This window comes from Pipistrellus kuhlii, unplaced genomic scaffold (genome assembly GCF_014108245.1).
Source record: "Pipistrellus kuhlii isolate mPipKuh1 unplaced genomic scaffold, mPipKuh1.p scaffold_m20_p_2, whole genome shotgun sequence".
Taxonomy (NCBI): domain Eukaryota; kingdom Metazoa; phylum Chordata; class Mammalia; order Chiroptera; family Vespertilionidae; genus Pipistrellus; species Pipistrellus kuhlii.
In genome coordinates this window covers 63637823-63659217 of record NW_023425515.1, presented here as the reverse complement: position 1 = coordinate 63659217, position 21395 = coordinate 63637823, and the positions used below count along the sequence as shown (strand labels likewise).

Here is a 21395-nt window from a genome sequence, read left to right as displayed (position 1 = left end):
TACCTATTATAGTGATTATGAGTCATTAACTAAATCCCATGAATAGCTCACCCCTCCATCCAACCCACCCCTTCTTTTTCAGCCCCTTCTTTCCCAGCTCCTGTCTAGTCTTCCGCTCTTTCTTCTCCAGTCCTAGCTGTTTGACTCTCAGGCTTCCTTGGCATGAAGATAATTACCTTTGGGGAATAGCTCTACGACATTCAGATGGACCTGATGAGATGCACACTCTCTGAGGATTCGTTTTTCCTTAGCTCAGTTTATTAATAGGCACAGGTTTGATGTTACTTGAAATGAGGGTGCTTTTTGGTGTGTGTTTTTTAAGTACACAAGGAGACATTCATTTTTGCTCCTCATGGAAGGAAATAGGGCAAATATCAAGGCCCAATATTTTTGCCTTTCATCAGAAAATTTATTTTCACCCCTGACTCAGAGCCTCTTAAGTACACCAGAATTTATCACCACAGTCAGTCCGAGAGAGGAAAGTGCCGATGAGTGAGAGCAAAGCACAAAAAGGCCCAAATTTGGCTTGACATCCTCATTTTTAAAAATGACCCCCTGTGGGATTTTTGTCTGAAAATGGACTAGTAGGAAGAAGCTATTTCAATAGTACATGTTAACGGGTTTTTGTTTTTTATTAATGTTTAGCAAATGCACTGAAAGCAAGTTGCCAGTTGAACCTCAGACTCCAATGATTTTCTTTCTGACACACAGCTTTGACTTAGGGGGAACAGATCAGATAGATAATATAATCATAGTTAATTCCATGTTTATAATTGTGCCTTTGATCTATAGAGTGTGAAGCGCTTTGCCAACACCAGCTTACTGATCTTCCTTACCACCTTCTGTGACATGTATGAGGCTGCTTTTATCCCCTCACTTCACTGAGAAGCTAAGAAGTGAAATGTCGAAAGTCATCAGCTTGCAATGATGGAGTTGGGAAAGGAGCCTGCCACCCACGAATTCTGTCTAATTCAGTTTCCTGACTATTAGGATGCAGCTGCCTCAACAGGGATTCATTAAGCAGCTTAGCTCTTGGCTTCTCCTCTCCAAATGAATGACCAGAGGTACAGGCAAGGGCTATGTGAAAATTTCACTCTGACATGACATTAATTTTAATACATGGCATCACATCTTTAGTTCTTTCCTCCACTGCATTTCAATTTCTTTGGTACCTAAGAAAGAGACTTTTTTATACAAAGACTCAGGGAGTATACACAGTAATTGTATATATAATTAAATTTTTTGTGGGTGAGTATTTGAGGTTTGTATGGGAATAGAAGCTGCTCAAGTGTAAACAAAATTATAAAAACTGACAGTAATTGTATAGAAGTATTTCTTGATAAGTAACAATGGTGAGCTTTCTAGAAAGATTCAAGTTAGACTGTGTAAGTTTCTTTGATAATGTTCCAACAGGGGTCATAAAAGTAGCCAAGCAGTATGAGTTCTGTTCAATCAAGAGTTCTGAAATATGCAACTGTTGCTCATTAAAATAATCTTAAATACCCAAAATTTTCTATTTTTTCATCTTTTTCTGAAAGCTTTCATTCAAGTTCAGCTTTAGTATCTGAGAGTTCAAGCTCGAAATGAAGATTCTTGCTTTCATTACATTTCAGAGCTCCCTGAAATCCTATATAATAAAGAGGTAATATGTAAATTGAGCCTCACACCCTCACAGGGTGGCAGGGGTTTAGTGAGGAATACCAAACAACTGAGCAGCAGGCTGTGTGGGGTGACCAGGCCAGCAGGGGGTTAGTGAGGGACGACCAAATGACTGAACAAGCAGGTTGTATGGGGCAACTAGGCTGGCAGGAGGGTTATTGAGGTACAACCAAATGACTGAACAGTAGGCTGCGTGGGATGACTAGGCCAGCAGGGGAGGTAGTTGAGGGTGACCAGGCCAGCCGAGGGTGGGGCAGGGGCAGTTAGGAGTGACCAGGCCAACAGTAGGGGGCAGTTTGGGGATGACCTGGCCAGCAGTGGGGGGCAGTTAGAGGCAACCAGGCTGGTGGGGGGAAGGAGGGAGGGAGATAGTTAGGGGCAATCAGGCCAGCGTGCAGAGGCAGTGAGGGCGATCAGGCTGGCAGGAGGTGGCAGTTAGAGGAGACCAGGCAGACAGGCAGGTGAGTGATTAGGAGCCAGTGGTCCGGGATTGTGAGAAGGATGTCTGACTTCTGGCTTAGGCCCAATCCCTGAGGTCAGGCCTAAACCAACAGTTGGACATCTCCCAAAGGGCCCTGGATTGGAGAGGGTGCAGGCTAGGCTGAGCCCTCCTCCCCCTCCTCCCCGTGCATGAATTTTGTGAACTGGGTCTCTAGTATATAAATAAAAAACACTAAATTAAGTCCACTTTGCACAATTTTTTTTTTCTTTATAAAAGGTATGTCACTAATGTAGCTCTTTAGAGTTTCTGAGAAAGATCTAAGTCCAAATCAGATCCCTTAAGTTGGGAACAGGATGAAATTGTGGTTACTTTTGTCTGTCATATGGTGGTGGGCAGTTAGACAGACATGAGCAGAGCAAGGAGGATGGCCCAAGTATAGGTCGCCAGGGTGGAAAGCCCCGGGTACCTAGCAATGGCAAAACCTGGGAAAGCAAAGTCTTTACCCCCAGGGTAACCTTTCCTCCCCCAGCATATCTCTGGTCAAGTAGTTTACACACATGACCTTTCATATGTTGGTCATGGGGTTTGAACTCTCCCCTGACTGCCTACCCTGGCATGTTGTAGTCATATGGGTTAGACCCCCTTGCAGGGGGACAAACAAGGGCCTGGAGAATAGCCCTTACGCATTAAGCCCCCAGAACAATGAGGTTCTGATCCACATCAAATACATCTATGCCTCAGCTGTGTTTCACCTCCAGGCCCAGAAAAGCAGCAAAACCAGACAAGATACTGACCACTGACACCGCTGTCTCAGGACCAGCTGCATTGACTAATAACCCCTGCCCTGGAGCTGACCAATCTGTGGAGACACACCTGAAAAACTGATGAATAATCTATTGGGATCCTTCCCAGAGGTCTCCAAGATGACAACCCCAGTGCAGCTCTCTCTTCAGAGCACACCTAGGCTTTCTCCTCCCTGTGCCAGCCATAACTAACCACCCTCCGCCCCCAGCACTTATTCTTTGCCTCTCTCTGTTCCCTAAATTCCAAGGGCCTTTCTTTTGTCTCTGGAATTCATTTCCTATAGCCCCCCGCCCCCACTTTTTTTTTTTTTTTCCTGTAGCTCACTTCTTCTACCTCAGCGACTTTCTAAATAAACTTTATTTTATAGTTTGAGTCCTGGCTCTGAATTCTTTCTTAGCCAAAACTCAAGTGCTGAGGTCACTGAACTGAGGTCGGGTCCAGCTCCACCAGTGTAACACCTGGTGCCGTTGCACTGCCAACAATGTCACTTACTAGCTCTGACATTCTTAGGGCGTTCAGCTGTAGTTCAAGAGCTAGAGTTCTGAAGCATTTTTAAAATATAAAATTCCAATCTTGTCTATGACTCTATTTAAACCTTTAAATTTATTACTCAACTTTATAATGCATTCCATTTTTGAGATGAATCAGTAAAAGTATCAAACTGGCATGAGGATTCCACCTGGAATCTTTTAATTCTGGATATCACAGAGGGATAGAGAAAAAGTTAAAAGCATTCAGAAAGCAAAAAACAGAATAGTGCCCAAATACTGTCATATGAAAAACAAAACAAAGGAATTTAGTATGCATTTGACACATACATTCAGTGTGAGCCATTATCACCTTAATTATTACTACTACTTCATATGAATTGCTTTGGCAGGTAGGGAGATCTCCTAGTCCTCTGAATATTTAAAGATAAGGCAATTACTACGAGGGTTATTATAAAGGTCATTCAATTTTTAAAATGTGGGCTTGATTAAATTTTTAAAGCCCGTTCTTAAAAATGTATGTAAAAGACAAAAAAAGCACTTGGATAATACTAAGGGAGGTGTTTATGAAGGGTACAGGGGCCCTGGCTGGTAAGGCTTAGTTGGTTGAGCATTGTTTTGTGCACTGAAAAGTTGCTGGTTCAATTCCCAGTCAGGGCACATGTCCAGGTTGCAGGTTTGGACCCTGATGGAGGTGTGTGCAGGAGTCAACCGATCCATGTTTCTCTCTTGCTTCAATGTTTTTCTCTCCTTGTTTATCTCTTCCTCTCTCTATATAAAATCAATAATATATATATATATATATATATATATATATATATATATATATATACACACACACACACACATATATATATATATTTTTTTTTTATTATTATTATTTTTTTTTAAGTAGGGCACAATGGATGATGACAATCTATGGTCAGTTAACAATTGGCAGACTTTCCTGAAAGAAGGAATAACTTTTATGGTAGTCTTTTGTAAGGAGTGATTAGCATATACCACAAAAAGTAAAAAGTAAAACTGAGTAGAAGTTTCAAAGCAAAAATAAGAAAGGTTAGAAATTTTAATATGACTAAGGTCTTCCTGCTCTTCTCTGAACACTACCTTCAATATAAAAGAAAATAAATAAAAAAACAAACACTTGGATAGCAATTTCCTCCTAGGGAATGGTACCCTTTCTTTCTTCGGGGGAACTGCCACCTCTCATCCTCCAGATTGCACTGAGAAAATGAATCTCTGTAGGAGGTAACCTGGGATAATTTGAGTTTTGTGACTTCAGAGATAACCTGATAAAGTTTCTCATAAAAGTTCAACCAGGAAAATAAATAACCCAATTTTACAAATACATGTAAAAGTTGATGAAGTATTTATGGATGTGGCTGAAGACAAAGCTCGAGAAAATATGAATAGAATAAAATGCCATCTATTGGTACTAAATGGTATGAGTGCTATGGCCTTGGTAATCTCACCTTTGATAGTAGTCAATTTAATATGCCAAGATGTCTATATGTTCTACAGGACTGCAGGTACTGACCAATTATATATCTCGTTAGATTGAAACTTCTACCATAAAAGTTTACTTCTTTGGGTTAAGGTAGTAGCTTTAGAATGTCCCTAGCTAGAATACCCAGAGAGCCAGCCGAAGGGAATAAGTAAATGAAACAAGGTTTACCAATTTTACAAGAACCAGCTTTGCTAGGGTACTCCCCACTGCTAATTGCAAGGATTAAGATGTAGGCGACTTTGGAAAACAATTATGCAAAAAAGGCAAAAGCTGCATCAAGTGCTGTCCACTTGACAACTTAACATGCAAGGGTAATAAATATGAACACGGCTTCTGTCTGGCAGGGTTCTCACAGAAATGCATGGTGAGATCAATGCAGTACACACTGCTTGGCACAAAGCAGTGCTCTGGAGACTAACTTCCCACTATCACACTTCCAAATGGCCCTGACTAAAACTGACTGCTGTGTCTTCTAAAAAAAAATCATTGTTTCTGTTGGAGGGTGAGTGGGGGTGGGGTGCTCATTCTAAGGGTGGGTCAAGCAAATGAAATTCAACCCTTAGAAAGGAGGTTTTGCATCTCTAGTTAACTACTTAATGACTGTGACAGGGTGGCTACCTTTTTAGATCACCCTCTTTGACAAACGTTCTTCTCAGCAGTCCTTTCAATCACACTGCGGTTCTAGAGTTCTGGCTAAAATCAGAGTTTTCCTGAACTTTTAATGCATGCCACTAAAAATATTCCTGTCGAACAGCCCACACAAAATGAGCTTTCCGTAACAAATTACCTAAATTTTTATGGGGAAACGAGTTTTGATTGATTTTGTTTAGAGAGGAGAAAGTGTGAGGGTATTTATTTTCAATGTTCAACAAACATTTACTGAACCACTACTACACAGGAGGCGATATTCTAGGTCAGTTCTTCCCAAATGTTAATGTGCACATGAAACACCAAGGGATCTGGTTAAAATGCAGATTCTGATTCAACAGAGCCTGGGAAAGGCCTAACTATCCAAACGTCCAGTAAGCCACTTCCCTTCCCCTGATAATGCCCATTTTGAGGTTTAAGTTTGAAGGTCTACACACTGGTTATACCTTCCATGTTGTTATCAGGTGTCACTGTGTTGTTGTTGTTGCTGGAATGTAGACCTTCTGCTTTATCCCAATGATAAAAATCATCTTTACTACCTGAAGGTAATACGTGCTTCTTCCAGCACCACCTGGACTTTAGCCTTCTCTTGTTCAATCTCTTTATTCACCTTTTCCATTTCACTTAACTTCTTGTTTTCTTCTCTCAGTCAATTTGCCAGATTAGAAATCTCTTCTGAAAGGGAATAATAAGAGCAAAATTAAAGGAACTGTGGTAGACAGCTAGTCAGATATGAGCAGAGCAAGGAAGAGGGTACAGATACAGAAGGTCACCTAGGTGGAAAGTCCTAGGTGCCCAGTAAAGGACAATTGTAAGGTGAGATCTTGCCTCTATGGTGACCTTTCCTCCTCCAGCATATCACTAGTCATTCTATTTGGACCCCCCTGACCTTTCCTTTCTAGAGATAATATCTAAGCCTCGGTTGTATTTCAGCTCCAGACCCAGAAAAGCAGCAAAACCAGACAATGAAACCAAAGTTGACCTCAGGACCAACTGAATTAAATAATGACCCTCTGCCCTGGCACCAGGCAATTAATCAGTGGATATCACAACCTTGGTAGGACATACCTGGAAAGCTGCTGAACATTCCACTGTGATTTTCTCCTGGGATCTCCCCTAAAATCTTCTTAAAAACCCTTTAGGAGGAAGACCCAGGATGCTCTCTCTCCTAGCAGCTTGTCAGTGCCTTCCCCACCTTTCCTTTTCCCCTATGCCTGTCCCCATTACCCTCCTCACTTCTAAGCTCCAAGGGCCCTTCTCTGTACCTTGTCTCCTGATCCTATTTCTTCTTCCACTCACTTCTTCTACCTCTGTGACTTTCCAAATAAATGTTCTTTTATAGTTTGAGTCTTGTCTCTGAATTCTTTCCTAACCAGAACTCAAGAACCATGGTTGCTGACCCTAGATTTGGTCTGACCCCACGGATCTAACACCTGGTGCCATTTCCAAACTGTAGCCCACAGAACCAGTCTCAGACCCATGATATCAAGCTAAGAAGACTGTTCTCAGAGACCCACTGGGACTATTATACCATCTTTGGTAACTTGATAGCAAGGCCACCACTGGCACATAAGGGACCTTTGAATAAGGAAAACACGTATCTTTCTTCATTTGCCAGAAAGTTGCCTACAGTGAGTATAGTGCTTCTTAAAGGGTTGTGCATTGAACACCTGTACAGTTTCACAGGGTGGTCCTGCTGGCTGGAGCAATGCCAGATTCTGCCTGGCGGTGCTCAAAATACAGACCCAGAATCCCTACACTTCCAGTTTGAATGTGTAGCTAGCAACACCAGTGACTGCTATTTTGTCAGTTGCCACTCAACACCAGGGTGGATTTCTCAAGCATAAACTGGGTCACTGTCTGCCAGAAGCCAATGCGATGAGCCAGGTAGATCAAAGAATCTGAAGGAGCTCAGGCTCTTGAGGGTCTATGGCTAGCCTCTCAAAAACACAAGCCTTTGACAGAGTAAGGCATCCAAACCTCCACCCCTGATACTGTCATTGTCAGTTCTGCTTCTTTAAGGAGGAAGCCTCAAATACCTAAGAGGTATGGAGAAGGGCCAAGTAGCTCTTATAATTACCCACAGTCCAGGGGCAGTAGAAGGAGCTCAAGAGCTTGCCTCCCCTCCGGTTCTGAGATCCTGGACTGTGGTGTGATGTGAGAATTTTAAAGAGTTACAAAAACAAACCCATTGGATAGCCATTCTCATGTGAATAATAAATCCTTCTGTTGTAAGCTCTTCTCAGAAGAGGTGATCCCAAGGTCCTCTACTGACCATACCTTGGAATCACTGCGATCTTTTGAAACAGACCTCGGTCCAAAACCCACCCAGACCAAGCAGCACTCACCTTATCTGGCAACTTGTTAGAAATGCAAATTCTCAGACCCCCTCCCAGACCTAATGAGTCAAAAACTCAGCCGTTTTAACAAGCCCTCCAGGTGATTCCGATACAGCTTAAGTTTTCTAACTACTGTTCCAGCACCTCTGGTAAACCCAGTCAGTGACCTGGTCATGGATATAGGTCAACAAAGAAAGCAAGTTTTATTCATGCCTCCAATAGTAATGAACCTGCTCCCAGGGCGTCTCAGGATTCTGATGCACATCACACTTGGTATTGATGTACGCTGGCAGCCTCTTTCAAGGGCTGCATGACGTTATCTCAAAATTTAAAAATTCACTCCTTTAACCCAGTGTTTTCATTTCTAGGACTCCATCCTATCGAAATATTTTTACATGCCAATAAGTATAAGAACAGAGATATATAATATAGAAGTATTTGTAACTTGTAATTGTGAAAAACTATATTGAAAAATGAATAAAGGCTACTTAAGTAAGCGTTAGTCACCCTTATAAAACATTGTGTAACTATAGACAATCACATGGTAGGTCACCATGCAAAGAATCACAGGCACACAGGAAGGTGGCACAGCCAGGACTTAAGTGTGTACATGCCAGATGCAAGCTCAGATCTGCTAGTTGTTGACTGTGGTTTTGGACCAGTTCTTAACCTTATGTGACTCAATGTAGTCTGCATTTTATATATTTTTTCAAAAACTGACACATAAGAATGTTCTCAGAATTAAATAATAAATAATTATATATATAAAACAGTGCCTGGCATGTAGTTTAGGCTGTAGAAATATTTGAAAATTAGAAAATATATTGATAAATGAAAAAATAAAAGGTGTAAGATAATGTGTAATTTGAGTAAAAAATACATTCACGGATATATGCATGGAAAATTTTAGTAAGGCTATGGTTATAAAAAAAAATTCTTAATTGTGGCTTCCTTTACATAATAGAATTGGGAGATAAAGACAGAAAAGTATTCTTATTTTTAGAATAAAAATAATACCTGTAGTAAAAAAAAATTTTTTTTTAAGTAAGAAAAAATGAAAAAGTTAAAACCTGAGTGGGAACATGCCAGTGTTGAAGTGTCGATCTTACCTTTGCAGCCTGGGCTTTCCCGAGGTCCTTGCTCCTGCTCTGGCTCCAAACCTGGTTCAGACCCTGTAGAGACTAGTTCTCCCTCTGGAAGGATTCCTGGCTCACAGTTCTCTCCTCACAAGTGTGCCTGAGCTTGGGAGCTCAGTGTTGAAGGCCCAGCCTCCTCCTGAGAGGCATCCAGCTTTGCCTGAGATTCCTCGAGTCTCTGCCTCCAGAAGTCCAGGCACTTGACAAAGTACTGCTGCTTCTGGTCCAACACGGCTGCTATAGGGCAGGCCTTCCCCAGGTCCCATAGGCATCCCCCAGGTTGAGCTGCAGGTGGTAAATGATATAGGTCCTCTCCAGGGAGTCATTTCTGGCATTGGCCACCCCCATGGCTCCAGCAGCCTCCTGCAACCTAATCGCCAGCTTCTTCCTGAGAGAGGGAGACCCAAATGGCAAGTGAAGCCACAATCCTAAAGAGCTTGTCCAATTTGTACTTGACTAAAGAGAGCACATGGGGACAAAATCGGGTGGCTTAATAGTATGAAGTAGAAGCAGCTTGTGTCTGAAAATGACCTCCTTGTGCTTATAGAACCCAGATATCTCCTGACTACTGTCCCACTTCTGTGTCCATGTGTCCTTTATTTCCCCTACCCCTTTCCAACCTGGACTTGGAACTGGGTATCTCTGAGTCCCTGTAAGTATTTGCTCAATCTAAACCTTAAATAAGCAACAAAGCATACTGAGGACTTCATAAGAAACAGGAGAAAGAGAAAGATTGAACTGAATACTCTATCAACAGTAAGCAACTATTAAACATCCTTAGGCACATCCAGTCTCTAAAGAGTTCCTTGGCTATATTGCTTCCAAAGAACATCTGTTGGCTTTCTTCTGCTCATTCTCTCTCCCTCTTATGCAGCTCCTAAGTGGACCCAATTTATCTCTTTTCTCTGAATGTCTTTTCTATCTCAGTTCCTCTGCCCAAATTTATACATCCAACTGTTAAGCTCATTTAATAGATTCCACTGCTCTTAGGGGGTACCTCAGCCCCTATCTGCATCTCTTGAGATGGGGTAGTTTATTAAGGTGCCACTTCCACCTCTTCCACAATCCAGAGCTCTGGGGCTTTTGAATAGATGAAATGTGTTCTCCTGCTCACATTTTCTGCATATACTACTTAGATGAAATACACTAAGTACCATAGCTTCTTCTCATCTACTGTTTGTTGTTGTTGTTTTTTGTCTGTTTATTTGTTTTTGTTTTAATTTATTGGGGTGACATTGGTTACTCAGTTACTCAGAAAAGGGCCCTTGGGAATTCACTTGTGCTACACAACTAGCCCAATACAGCAATGTGGTCACAATGCCCCTTCTTGGTAGAATCCTACAAAAATCAGTCTGTGCCCAACATCCAGGAAGGAGTTGGGAGCTGGGCTCTCACAACTTTTCTTGGCTTACTGCTTTCAAAGTCACCTCATGTCTCTGCTTCATTTTCCTGAATAGTGAAGAGGAGATTCTGATGGACTTCATAATGACTACAAACAATACTGCACTGTTCACCAGAAAGTTGCTATGAGAGTAGAGTTTCAATGTTCTCACCATAACAACCCAACAGACAGTAATCATATGGGGTGAAGAATGGGTTAACTAACATTATTGTAGCAAAGATTTTGCAGTATATACATGTATTAAGTCATCACATTGTATATCTCAAAGTTACACAATATTAGATGTCAATTATATCTCAAACTAGAGGCCTGGTGCACAAAATTTGTGCACTGGGGTATCTCTCAGCCCAGCCTGAACTCTCCAATCTGGGACCCCTTGAGGGATGTCTGACTCACAATCCAGGATAGATGGCTCCTAACCACTCACCTGCCTGCCTGCCTGATTGGCCCTAACTGCTTCTGCCTGCCAGCCTGATCATCCCCTATCTGCTCCTCTGCTGGCCCCATTGATGCCTAACTGCTCCCCTGCTGGCCTGATTGTCCCCAACTTCCCTCCCATATCAGCTTGGTCACCCCCAACTGCTCTCCCCTGCTGGCCTGGTTACCCCCAACTGTCCTCCCCTGCCAACCTGGTCACCCCCAACTGCCCTTTCCTTCCAGCCTCATCACCCCCAACTTCCCTCCCTTTCCAGCCCATTTGTCCCCAGCTGCCATCCCCTGCAGGCCATCTTGTGATGGCCATCTTATAGCAGCCATTTTGTGATGATGTGGGGGCAGCTATCTTGTGACAACATGGGGGTGGCCATCTTTTGATGACATGAGGGCACATGGGCCATCTAAACTTTTATTACTATAACTAAAGCTGAAAAAAAGAGGATTTTTACCCCACCTGAGACAGGAGTCAAATAAACCTTCCCTACTTTCCTCTCACTCTGACAGCACCCAAGTGTGCTGAAAAGGAGTGGGGAACAGAGGATCAGAGTGGGGAGGGGAGTGGATGGGTGAGGGAGAGCCCCTGGCCAGCTGCTAGAATATCCCACCTGGAGGAAGCCCAAGTGTCCCTTGAATTTCATCCAAGAAGTGGGTGCCTGTATCTGAGCGCTTGGCTTAGCAATAATTACTGGAGCTCATCCTACACATTACCCAGAGGAGGACAACCATTTGCCTCCTATGCTCCTGCTTCTGCTCCTGCCCCCCAGCCTTCAGTGGTGCCCCACTCCAGGAGGGGAGCTCCAGAATGAAAAGCAAGAAAGGTGTTGCTGCTTCTGGCAGTGAGACTGAGGATGGTGACAGCATGGACATCCCCCTGGACCTTTCCTCTCCTGCTGGCTTAGGCAAGAGGAGAAAAAGGGGCAACCTGCCCAAGGAATCTGTGCAGAGCCTCCGAGATTGATTGCATGAGTACTCATTCAATGCCTATCCCTCAGAGCAAGAAAAAGCATTGCTGTTCCAGCAAACACATCTATCTACACTATAGGTCTGTAACTGGTTCATCAACGCCTGCCAAAGGCTCCTCCCTGACATGCTGAGAAAGGATGGCAAAGATCCAAATCAGTTCACAATTTCCCACTGTGGGGCCAAGATATCTGAAGTGAGCTCTGTGGAGTCAGAAATGGGCATAAAAAACTTCATGCCAGCTCTAAAGGAGAGCCCATTTCATTCCTGTACTCCTGGACCAAACCCAGCCCTAGGGAGGCCACTGTCCCCTAAGCCGTTGTCTACAGGATCCATTCTGGCTTGTCCATCTGTGATCTGTCATACCACTGTGACTGCATTGAAAGCTGTGCCTTTCTATCAGCCAAATATATACAGCAGATAGCAGCCAGCAACTTTACAGACACCTCCTTCATGTACCCAGAGGACACATGTAACACTGGACCAAACACAAATAGACCAAGTGGTCTTTTCAACACTCTTCCCCCTATTCCACCAGACCTCAACCAGGATTTTAGTGGATTTCAGCTTGTAGTGGATGTTGCACTCAAATGTGCTCCAGAAATGAAGCTTTAGGCAAAACTTACAGCTTAACCCTTTTTAAGCAAAACAGTTCTAACAAACTATGATTGCTGAGGTGATGACAAAAAATAAATTGCATTATTTTATATATTTTTATTAATATTTGCACATGGGATTGTTAAAAATGAAGCTTCCTGTTACTGAAATGTCTTCAATTGAATAAAATCTTCCAGCAATTATAAATTCAAAGCTATTGTAGAAACAAAGGTGTTTATTTTTTTTTAATGTTTCTTAGTAGATTATTCATAATGTGATATGGTTCCCAAGATCATGTGATTTTTCCTCCCTTCCCCCTTTTATTTTGGTTGGTGTACTTTCAGACTGCAATACTGAGAACCTATAGCATCTTCTCATTCCCATGTGGAACATGATGTCCACAAACTGCCTAATAAATTTTCAAAATTTTTTCAAACAAGTGTGAATCTAGTTGATTGATGCCTTTTAAAATAACGTAATAAAGTACTTTTCTTAAAAAATACTACATGTATTTTTAATTACTTTAGAAATGCTCAATCGGTACCAGAAAAAAAGGATTTTACTTTGGGTGACCAACTCTGCTGGTTTGCCCAGAACTAAGGGGTTTCAGCAGAACATAGCCATGTCAGTGCTACAATCAGGCTTGTCCAGTACACTGATAATGTTCTACATTTAATACTGACTACAATTTTGCTCAACTTGATAATCATAAGTACCTACTTAGTTATCTAGAATATACATGGGTATGTGAGAGATTAAACAATCAAATTCTTTTTGTTGGGGGATTTAGAACTCAGAAGCAGTAAACTGGGTCTCAGGAGAGCAAGACTCCACAAAACTAACTCATCATGTGACTCCAAGCCTGGTAATCAAGACATAGATCTTCAAGTTCCCAATAAAAACAAATAGAGTCCTAGATTTTTTTTTTGTATGGCTCTACCTCCCTGAAGTGATTTAGAAAGAAAGCATAATGCAGACAATGCCTTATTTAATCAATGTTCAACTAAGTTTAAAGCAAAAATAATTTTAGCTATTACCATATTATTTTTCTTTAGCTGTCATGTATGACAGAAGAACAATTTGTAGTTCCAACAAATCCCTGTGGTCATAAAGTAGTCTATATACTTTCCCTCTTTTCTGCCTCTTAAAAAAGACCAAATAGAATGACTGATAAGCACTTTCAACACATCCTTTATATTAGAAGAAAAAAATCTTACTTTATTAGCAAGTGCCATATTTTGGATATGAAGGGACATTTTCATTGAAAGCCCCATTTTTCTGTGGTCCAGAGTTCATAAAACACCTCCTGCAGGTATTTTTAGTATCTGTCATCCCAAAGCCCTTTGTAAGTTACTGTGACTACAGAGATGATCACTTGGTGCCCGTTCTGGGACAGAACACAGCAGCTATTCAGCAACGGCACAGCAATGTATCGCAAAGATTTAGGTGAAGAACTGAAAAAAGAGTATCTTCAGTTGAAGCTAGAAAGAATTGTATTAACCTGTCCTGGATTTTTGCCAAGCTTCCCAGCCAGGAACACAGTCTTTTGAGTAAACCTTTATGGGTTATAAACTGGAATGTTTTTGACATTTTCTCTCAAGCATACATTGTCTTTGATCTCTGAAGAAAATGGTCCACGGCCATACTACCCTGAACGCGCCCGATCTCGTCTGATCTCTGAAGAAAATGCTTCAGTACTATACTGTGATACCAATTCTTAATTTACTTGGGCCCCAAACTTCTGTAGTTCCTGAGAAGAACTTCTAAAAAGCCTTTATATAGTGTTGGCTATAAAATTGATATTCTAATTCCAAAGGTGGCCTGAATGTCACTTCTTTTCAATGACACTATTATTTCATAAGGCATGTGGCAGATCCTAACATGTTCTCAACTATTCTTGTCCTTCTCCACAGACCAATGTGTGGTCTACAAGCTGAAGACCAGAGATTCAATTATTTTAATTATAGAAACCTGTAAAAACATGAACTCAATTACTTTGGTGTTACAAATGAAATGCAGGGTTTTAAGTGCTAGTCCATTTTCCAATATAGCTCAAAGTTACACCTAAGAAGATTTCCCTCCTTCACTTAGAAAGAGCTTTCTTTCTTCCTCCAGGATCGCTCTATAGTCTTCATCATTTTTTATTATTGTAATTTTTATCCCCTCCAGAGAACATGCTTCTTGCTAGGGATGGCTTTTTTAGCTTTTGTCTTGGGTTTGTTCATGCACTTGGCCTTAAGAACACAGTCCCTATTCTCATGCTCCTCTGTGTAACTAACTCCAGGTTCAGAGTCACCTTGCTCTACTCACTTGGCATCCTCCAAGTCTTCAGTTCTCTGGATGGCTTCATACTTCATTCTCCACTGCAGCATTCAGCATTGCCTTTTTTTTTTAAGTATTATATGTGTACATATCTTACCATTGTCCCCCCACCCCCATACCTGCCCTCCCTCCCCAGAGTTTTTTATCCATTGGTTTTGCTTATATGCATGCATACAAGTCCTTCGGTTGATCTTTTATCTCCCCCATATTGCCTTTGGAGAGAGCCCAGAGCAGCTCAGTCTTGGCCTCCTGTTCTTCATATTACTCTCACAGAAGGTCACAGTCATGCTTGGTTGACTGCAGGTACTGGGCTAGGACACTTTGTGACTATATGGGACACAATACACAATGCAAAAAGACACCACCACCATTAACAACAAAAGGCTTGGAGGTGACATCATTTTGTTAGGTAAGGTTAATAACAACCTGCCACAAGTCCAAGCTGAGCCTGAACCTGATAAGATAATATCAGAAATAGAATATGGGACAATCAAAGGAAAACGAGAGTATCTGGTTGCTGCTGTTAAAACAGGCTAGAGAGTTCTATTTCAGGAAATGCCAGCCTGACTATGTGGGCTTCACCAATAGATAGGCCTGGAGTTTTGGAAACAGTGGAGGGTGCAAAGGTAGCAAGGAGAACATTCTCTATCATTTAGGCCACATGTGTCAAACACAAGGCCCGCGGGCCAAATCCGTCCCGCCAGGCCTTGCAATGTGGCCCGCACCGCGCTGTCATCACTGCACTCCGCTGCGTTTCCATCACAATGACAGTTTATGACTGTTCAGTAAACCATTCGGCCAGCGATTTAGGCTGGATTTTAGATTTTGGCCCCTTCTCTGATTGAGTTCGACACCCCTAATAAGGCAATAAGATTTATATTTAGCAATATATAAGATTTGGATCTTGTTTGGACTAGAAGGAACCACTGAGATTTATTCTAGCATTTTCATTCAATTGATTAGGAAAACAACAACTTTTATTTCACAGGTAAATCTCTGACAACATATGTTATCAGGGATAGGGAACTGTTGGGAGCCATCAGAGTTGAGACAAGCAACTCCGTCTTAAGAAAATACAACTCCATCTTAGAATTAAGTTCCTTCTAGCAGAAGTTATGCAGTGCCCTGCGGGTTTGGCCAGAAGCTAAAGATTAACCTGTCGCTTAGCACATCTTGCTCCGAAGGATCTCTGCAACGTCCCCTTCCTGATCCTCCCCCATAGCTAGCCCGGCCTTGGAATGTTACGCCGCCCTGGCAGTTAGCCAATCCTGTGTTGCCAGGTACCTTACCACCTTGTCATTCAGTGCCTAAACCAATTATACACTGTCAAAGACCCCACTGCGTAGGCAACCCTGCCCCGCTTTGTTCCTGCTGTATATATACTGCCATTCCAAAAATAAAGTTTGAGGCTAGATCAGAATTCTATCTTGCCTCCATTTCTCTGTGCCCCTGTCCCTTCTTTTCTTTCTTTTTTTTTTCTCCTTTTATTAATTAATTTATTTATTTTTTTAAATCAATCTTTATTGTTCATATTGTTACAAAGGTTCCTCATTTCTTCCCCTCTCCACCAGGTTCCCACCCTACCCTCCGCCCCCTCCCCATCCCCCATTGTCCTCATCCATAGGTGCAGTTTATGTTCAGTCTCTTCCTCTCTCCCTTGCCCTGATAGTAAATCCCTTTTCAGATAGTAAATCAGTTACTTAGCATTTTCTCATATCAATAATACCACCACATGCCCAATGATACATTTCACACAAAAGACATTTCCAAATAGGTCAACCAGCCTCATCCAGGCCCCACCCAAGGCACTCACAGATCAACACCCCAGCCCTATACTAACTTAACACATCCAGATCTAAGCCTTCATCACTTGATTCAGCAGACCCTCAAGTTCCCACAAAAGTTTCCAGCCATGTCTGAGAGGCCGCCGTGGGGCAGGGGCAGGGGAGAAGTGAGCTGTTCCGGGCCTGGCTGCTTCGGGCCTGGCCTCTGTTGCTCTGGTTCGTTCCACAACCAGCTGCTCTGGTTCGTTCCACAACCAGCTGCTCCGGGTCTGGTCACCGCCGCTCCCAACCTAGTTGCTCTGGACCTGGCTGCTGCTGCTCCGGGCCTGGCTGCTCCCAGCAGGCAGCTGCTGCTCCGGGCCTGGCCGCACCAGACCCAGCTGCTCCGGGCCTGGCCGCTCCCAGCCTGGCAACCACTGCTCCGAGCCTGGCCGCACCAGACCCTGCAGCTCCGGGCCTGGCCGGTCCCAGCCCTGTCTCTTCTTTTCATCCTCCACAGGTCCTCCCTCTCCCCACGTTGTTGTACCCCGCGGGTCGGGACAGGGAACCTTTAAAATAGGGGTAAGGAACCTTTTTTTTTTTTTTCTGCCAGGGACCCTATGGATATTTATAACATCATTCACAGGCCTCACAAAATTATCAATTTAAATATTAGCCTGCTATATTTGGTCAACATTTAATTAACTCACTGCTAATGCCTGGGCAGGGCCAGACTAAATGATTTCACAGGCCTTATATGGCCCATGGGCCAGACATTTTCCACCCCTGCAAACTTGAACTTTCTATGGTAAGGAAAATATTCTATATGTACACTGTCCAATTGAACTTTTTAAAAAATATATATTTTATTATTTTTTTTACAGAGAGGAAGGGAGAGGGATAGAAAGTTAGAAACATCGATGAGAGAGAAACATTGATCAGTTGCCTCTTGCACACCCTCCACCGGGGATGTGCCCACAACCAAGGTACATGCCCTTGACCAGAATTGAACCCGGGACCTTTCAGTCCTCAGGCTGACGCTCTATCCACTGAGCCAAACCGGTTTCAGCAAATTGAACTTTTTATAGTGAGGAAAATATTCTTTATGTACACTCCCCTATGTGGTAACCACTAGCCACATGTAGCTGCAGAACACTGAAAATGTCCCAAGTACATTGTTGGTCAATACTGAATTTTATTTTTTATTAAATTTTATTAACATCAATTTAAATTTAGATAGCCAACTGTAGTGTAGTAGTGGCTACAGTATTTATTTGACAGCAAACTAGGTTTAATACATCTTTCTGCCACTTACATGGTGACCTGGTTAACCTAGAAGCAAGGTTCCCAGGAGATATCCTCATCTAGTGGGAAGTACAGGGGGTCTCTGACAGTCCTCCTGTGTCCTTCATGCAAATTAGAAAGTGTATTCTGGAGCAGATGCAGCTGAGAGCCCAAGGCTTGGTTAATGGCAGCCTCAGCCAGACACCTTTGGATGGTGAATAGGAGCAACAATACACTGTGACCCTGAGAAGGATGCAGGCTTGGAACTTCATAAACTTGACTTCAAATTGGTATCCTTCCTCTTATTTAATATATACAGGGTGTCCCCCAAAATGTACACACACTTATTATACATTATTAATTCTAATAGGCTAAATCTGAAAAGAAAGAAACATCATTGAATTACCAGCTGTTAAACTGTCTACACAGTTTTTGGGAAACACCCTGTAAGTATGGAGCACCTGTCCCGGGCATTAGTGTTTCAAAAGTAAATGAGACAAGGACAAAGTCTTTGCTCTAATAAGCCAAAAAGGAGTTAGAGGATACACAAAGAAAACATGTAAACAAATTAATAAATATAGCTAGCAGCATAAGACAATAAAACAGACTGACACAATCCAGAATACTTAGCTCCTTCTAATCATCTCCAAAGACCTTGGAGAAGGGCCTTCAAGCAGTGGGAACAGCCGCTACCAAAGTCCTGGGGCAGGAATGATGGCGACTGTTGAAAAGGCAGAGAGAAGCCAGGGTGGCTGGAGGGGAGTAAATGAGAAAAGCAGATGTATGAGGTAAGATCACAGAAGGAGGCTGGAGCCAGAGCAAGGGTGCCTGGTAGGCCAATTGGAAGGTACTGGGAAGGCAGCCAGACAATGTTCTAAAATAAATCAAGTCATTTCATTATCGGCCTAAATCCCTTCACAGTTTACTACTAGCTGTATGATCTTGGGCACGTAATTTGTCATCTCAGAGTTTAGTTTCTTCATGTATGAAGATATAATTCTACATGACTTAAAGGAGAGAAGCTTCTAGCATAATGTCTAATGTACAAACTATGGTAGTAATTTTTAAAATTATATATAATGCAGAAAATAAGCTACAGTGTACAGGGAATAAAATAAAAGATTTAAAAACAGAAGTTTCAAGATTCAGTGACCTTTACCCCTCAAAGTAGATCCTTTACAGTGAAATTATATATAAGTGAGTGGGGTACTTTGGGGTCTTAGTAAGAAGATGCATTGAATATCAACTAAGAATTTGCAGGACTAAAATAACTCACCTCTCATCTTAGTCACTATGCTTTCACCTTAAACAATCACTTTCACTGAGGTCACCTACTAGTAACATCATATATTCTCTCAGGAAGAAATCACTAATATCTATAATTTACTGACAATTTCAAAGTAATATTGAACTAAGTTAGCTCCACTTATTTTATTCTTAGTGCACTTCAAAATCAAAGATCCATAAAGAACCTGCTGACTTTCTGTGCACATTATAATGCAAAATGGAAACATACATTGCTTGCTCTAAATACTGACAAACCTGAAATGCAAATTGAATCACTGAGGAAGATCCTTCATGGATCAGGGTCCTTCCCAGCACATATAAGGTTCTACATGCCCCCTGCCCCCTACCATCACCACCACTAACTTCTAGGGCACTTTCCCTTTCCTTTTATATGAGAGGATATGCAGGCTGACTGACCCATCACACATTTTTTCTTTAAACATGTCGTCAAACTATTGATGAAGAATAATAGATGCATCACTTTAGTATCCTCTTCCAGTTGTCCTTTCAATCCTTCAATTCTTCAAATGGAGGTGCCTTTCTCCTTGGAAAGTTGGTTTATCAGATCCTCCTTTTCTTCCAGCCTCCTTAGGAACTCATCTACAGAAGAGTTCATGTAGTAAGTTAATCATGGTTGTCCTCATACTGCCTCCCCCACTTAATTGTTAACTTTAAGGTCAACTCGGATGATTCCTACCCACATATACCTGGTATTTAGGAATGGTTTGAGAGTCCAGTTATTAGCAAAACCATGGCAATGATCCTTTCCAGGACTCACAAGACAGCCCTAATAAAGAACTGATGTTTAGTAGTATGAGTCAATAACAGATAATATTAGCTATCACTTATTGAGAATCATCTATGGAGTAGGCACTTTATGCAAATTATCTAGTTTAATTATAGTAACTCCTTGATAATGTAGGTATTATATAACCCATTTTGCAAAGGGAGAAACAAGACAGCTTACTAAAATGTAATTGAGATACATGCATAGCCAGTAATTGGTGGAGGTAGATTCAAATTGAGTTTTTAACCCTGTAGAACACATCCTTTCTTCTATGCCATACCCCTTGTTTATTATGTGTGGCTTTATCAAATTCTGACTATATAATTTCTTAGGTAATTATACTTCTTTGCCTGATTTGTAAAATAAGGAAAACAATAATAAAATGTTGTTAATAAAAATCAAATGAGTGTGAACTTATTTTATAGACTAATTGCTAAATAATTATTAGAAGTAGTCATTAATAGTAGAGAATGTGACCATGACAGGGGGAAATTCTATTACACTCTAGTCTATTCTCTCTGATTAGCTTATTTCATTAATGATAGAAATGCCTTGGTTATTAGACATGCTACTAAAAGATGATCCAATCCTGGACAAAGACAGCTGTTTCTATAGTGTAATTAGTGCAACAATAAAGCTCCAAATATTTATGATCCCTATCCCTCTTACTACAAAGAGGTTCTAAAACTCTCATTATAAGGAAGCATCTGTGTAGGCTAAAGTAGCAACTCCCAAACCTGTTGCTTTCAGGAACACTTTATATGCTTAAAAATGATTGAGGTCCTAAAGAGATTTTGTTTATGTGGCTTTTATATTAATAGATAGTGTATCCAAATTTAACATATGTATTAGTTGATGTTGAAATAATAATAATAATCTTAATGCTGTGTTTACATATAAACATAAGCTATATTTTTAGGGGGAAAAAACACTATTTTCCAAAACCGAAAAAATTAGGTGAAAAATGACATTTAAAAAATTTTTACATTTAAAAAAAATCTCTGGTTTAATAAAGTCAGCTGGAATCTCATCTGCTTCTGAATTAAATCTATATATTACACAGTTTTGTTGTTGTATCTGAAGAAAATCCAACCTGCCACAGATATGTAGTTGGAACAGGGCAATGTATTTTGATAGTCTTTTCAGATAATTGTGACTATTTGCTACTACATCAAAATCCAACAAATAGACATTTCTTAGTTTCAATATGGAGTAAACCATATCAATGATTTTTTTTACTGTTACATTAAATTCATTGGTCTATGTTCAACTTTCAGTGGATTTTTTATCACACATTATTCTGTATCAGCATGCAGTGGTGATTTGAAAAATGTGTGTTCACTGAATCATGCAGATCTTCAAATGTTGACACATTTCATTACATAATATAAAAAAATCATATTTTAGCATCACAACTGGTCTCATCAGAAAAAGCCTTTAAGACTTGAAAACCATCAAGCTTGTGATGACATGTACGTTTTCCAAAATCTAATTTTTGCCTAAAAGCTCCGGTTTTATTGAAACCAATATTGTAG

At 41.3% G+C, this 21395-nt stretch overlaps 1 protein-coding gene and 1 pseudogene across 1 annotated transcript in view; one reads left to right on the top strand and one right to left on the bottom strand.

Moving 5' to 3' along the window:
- MYH15 (myosin heavy chain 15) overlaps positions 1-21395 on the bottom strand; it is a 150527-nt gene that overhangs the window by 34521 nt on the left and 94611 nt on the right. The window contains 8 exon segments of the mRNA XM_036445109.2: positions 1504-1627; positions 6101-6223; positions 9059-9132; positions 9134-9287; positions 9290-9411; positions 14728-14794; positions 14946-15066; positions 19555-19673. Of these exon segments, the coding sequence (XP_036301002.2) occupies positions 1504-1627; positions 6101-6223; positions 9059-9132; positions 9134-9287; positions 9290-9411; positions 14728-14794; positions 14946-15066; positions 19555-19673 (904 nt within the window).
- Positions 11595-12453, top strand: LOC118724324 (annotated as a pseudogene).